Genomic DNA, 4,034 nt, shown 5'->3' with positions numbered 1-4,034 from the left:
GACCAGGGTGTGTGAACTATGCATCAGCTGCAGAGTCACTTACAACAACGTCTCATCCAAAAGCTGAGTACAAGGTACAAGGAGGTTAAGTGACTTGCTCAGCGTCACACAATGAGTCAGTGATTAAGCCAGGAACCTCCTGGTTACAAGCCCTTTTCTTTAACCACTGGACTCACACAGCCTCCATGATCCATTGTCGTAAAGCAAGAAGATCATTCAGTAGCCAGAGTGAAAACATAAATACAGCCTTTTATTAAGGTTAATCAAGAAAACGCATTTGTTCAAACTCTTAAAAGCAGGCAAATCAATCAAAAATAACAATCAATCAAGTCCTTCTATGTAGTTTTCATGTAATACAATTAATTACACAGAGAATTGTGAGGGTCTGGAATCAACTCCCCAGTAATGTTGTTGAAGCTGACACCCTGGGATCCTTCAAGAAGCTGCTTGATGAGATTTTGGGATCAATAAACTACTAACAACCAAACGAGCAAGATGGGCCGAATGGCCTCCTCTCGTTTGTAAACTTTCTTATGTTCTTATGTTCTTAATTAATTAATTACTTTATTTATTTATTTATTTATTTTTTTTTTTTTTTTTTACCATCTTCTACCTGCTTTCTTGTCTGGTAATGTCTACATGTCACCAGACTTTGTGGGCTGATTGTTAGTGAGTATGTAATAGAACCGGCATCACATTGTATTATTTTTTGCAGGTCTTTGAGCTTTTATTTCTCACGCACTGATTAAAGATTAAAAAAAACAAACATACAAAAAAACATATCGGTTGACTAATTACAGAGCGTGGAATAGAAAAGGTAGTATGTACAATGTACAATGAAGCACGTGAAAATCATGAGTCAAAATTGAAACAGAGTTGTCTAATACAATCCTGAAATACCCTGGATTATCTCGTACAGGATGGCGGAATTGGGATTCCCGGGACTGCAACTTTTAACTGTAGAGAAACTTTCTCATAGTTTTAAAATTTATGAGTTAATACAAATACCTAGACATATGTTTGCAATGTGTTTGTAAGGTAGATTGTGTGCAATTATTCTTTTACTATTTAAATGTATGCTTAAGACACCAAAGCTCTATATCAAATCAATGTTTAGGTATACATACTAAAACAAAATCAGATGAAAATTAAAGGAAGTTACATTTCAAAAGTTTTTATTTTATGGTAGTGTAAATTAAGGGGTTTGGACTACAGTTCCATCTCAGGGTTTTGACTAGTTTAGTTTTATAAATGTATAGTAGCAGGTCTGTCTGGGCCTCAGTGTCTAAGCAGCTTTCAGCACATGGGTTCTGTACAGGAATGTCAATATAATTATTTTGAAATAGATATTTCTACTGGAAAATGTTATCATAATATTGAATTTCATTATCATCTTGATAACTTGTAATTTACAGCTCACAAAATACCCTGCATGACAAATTGCTTCAACTAGAGTGTCACTTCACATGGGATTTGAAAAAAGAAGAAATTAAGATTAACGATTTGGAAATCACAATTCCTGAAAATATACAATTCTCCGTGGAAAAATATAAGGGAAAACTCTACAATTACCTTGCTTATGTGAAGCACCTGAAAGGTTTTAATGAAGAAGCCCTGAAATATCTAGAACAAGCTGAAGAGATAACAAAGAAGGACCATGAAGATGAATTTGAGAAGCTGGTCATTGTTACTTATGGAAACTTTGCTTGGGTGCACTATCACATGGGTGAGCTCACCAAAGCCCAGAGCTACCTGGAGAAGCTGGAAGACATTTGCAAGACGTTCCCTACAGCCTCCCGCTACAGTGTCCTTCTTCCTATTGTGTACGCGGAGAAGGGATGGTCCTTTTTGAAGGTCTGTGATGAGAAACATTATAAGATAGCAAAAGAATGTTTTGAAAGGGCTCTTGAAGAAGAGCCAGATGAGAAGGAGTGGAATGCTGATTATGCCATTGTGCTGTACCGCCTTGAAACGTTTGGACCTTCAGTTTGTGCTGAAGACTCAGTTGCACTAAAACAGTTAAAACATGCTCTAGAGCTAGATCCAGAAAACCCAGTTCTCATGGTACACCTGGGAATAAAACTGCAGCTTTATGAACAAAATGAGGAAGCCCTGAAATTAGTGAATCAAGCTCTGAAGCTGTCACCACAAAGCCCCAGTGTTGCTGGACATGCGGCAAGCTTTTTCAGAAACCATGGCTGTCCAGACAAATCCTTGGAGGTATTAAAAGAGGCGTTGCAAGCAGCACCAGATTCACATCCTCTGCACTATCAATTAGGACTTACCTACAGATCCAAAATTGGCAAATTCCAGGGCCAGTGGAATCAGGATCCCACAGAGTTTGAGCAATTTGTTAAATTAAGTATTGTACACTTAGAAAAGGCTGTTAGGATGAAGCCATCAAAAATTCAACCTCAGTTAGATCTGGCACAAATGTATGCAGAATCTAACAACATGCCACAAGCAGAACATATATATCAGAGGTTATTTGACACGCCATTTACATGGCTTGATGATATACAGAGATTACATCTTTGTTTTGGGAACTTCCAGTATTATTACAAAAAATCAGAGCCTGATGCTATTAAACATTATAAAATTGGATTACAAATGCAAAATACATCTATAGCAAGCAACAAGTGTTATGCTCGGCTACAAAAAATCGCCAGAAAACGTATTGCAATGAATCAACATGCAGAAGGTTTTGCCATTTTGGCTTCAGCTCATGAACTCAGAAACGAGCTACCACAAGCAATCGACTACTATGAGAAGGCATTGCAGCATGACCCAGACAATGAAAGATACATGGGTGCTATTTTTGACCTGTGTGACTCATTGCAGTACAAAGGCACTGTATAATCTTTTCACAAGTGTGTCTGTATAATATGCTCTACCTCAAGAAATACTCGTACTAAAATAAATTAAAATTCAATGATAGAGGTGGAATATTTATTGCTACTCCTGTTTTGTTATTTTCTGATTGTGTCATTATTATGACATTATGACAACAGATTTATCCATTTTGAAATATTAAAGTGATGTTACTATTTGGAAAGAAAACCGCAAAACGTATCATTGATAATCATACTATGTCCGAATTACGTGATGTGGCTTGACCCAATGAATTGATTTTTGTCATTGTTTACCAGCTTTGAATCATTAGAGAAATATTTAAACTTTTAAATATTGTGACATGTTTAATTTAAAATTGCTGTTTTTTGTAATAGTGACATGAATTGACTAATAGAAAATGAACTAACCTCTGTCATTGCTTATCTGCTTTTAGTTATTAATGAGATGTTTTTTCTTTTTATTTGATTCATAATTGTGAAATGTATAATCAATAATGGTGTTATTTTTTAATTATGTGATGTGATTTGACTAATTGAAAATCTTATCATTCTAATTGTGATGTAACTAATTGATACTTCTCCGATGATTTTATTCAATCTGATGAAGACCTAGCAGTCGAAATATCATTGTCTTGTATTTTAACAGTGAAATGATCAAATAAATATCTGGACTTTGTCTAAGAAAGTGCTTTTTTATTTTGTTAAAGTAAAAATGAAAAAAAAAACTTTAATAACCAGTTGATGATTATAATTTAAACACGTAAGTTACTTTTCTCCCTATTTAAATATATATATATATCTATATCTATATATATATATATATATATATATATATATATATACATATGAGTTATGCTTCACCTTGGTCAAAGACCTGTCCGTAGCATCACAATTATTCTGAACAGGCACAGGCCTTGCTGTTACAAAATAGCAGTCACCATAGAAAGAAAGGAAGAAAAGCATTTACATTGTATCTCATTGTTTTTAGTCAGCTATAGGCTTTAGACACAAAAGGATAGATGTTTTAAATGCACAAAACACATTAGTGTTATTAATTTAGTGATGAGAAACACAGTTTAGATGTATTATTCTTGTATGTATTGTATGTGAATGAATTGTGCAGATATTTGCAAACTGAGGGAATACAGTAACAAATAAAAACATATTTGTTTCTCCATTTAG

General features: G+C 34.4%; 1 protein-coding gene across 1 annotated transcript; it reads left to right on the top strand.

Moving 5' to 3' along the window:
• Positions 1–1,415: 1,415 nt before the first annotated feature.
• Positions 1,416–2,859, top strand: LOC121312093 (interferon-induced protein with tetratricopeptide repeats 1-like; the record flags this gene model as incomplete). Its single annotated transcript, XM_041244107.1, has 1 exon — positions 1,416–2,859. A coding segment is annotated over one exon (1,444 nt), but the record flags the coding sequence as incomplete, so codon positions are not given.
• Positions 2,860–4,034: the final 1,175 nt, after the last annotated feature.

This window comes from Polyodon spathula, unplaced genomic scaffold (genome assembly GCF_017654505.1).
Source record: "Polyodon spathula isolate WHYD16114869_AA unplaced genomic scaffold, ASM1765450v1 scaffolds_3536, whole genome shotgun sequence".
In the NCBI taxonomy this organism is placed as follows: domain Eukaryota; kingdom Metazoa; phylum Chordata; class Actinopteri; order Acipenseriformes; family Polyodontidae; genus Polyodon; species Polyodon spathula.
This window is presented reverse-complemented; position numbering and strand designations above follow the sequence as displayed.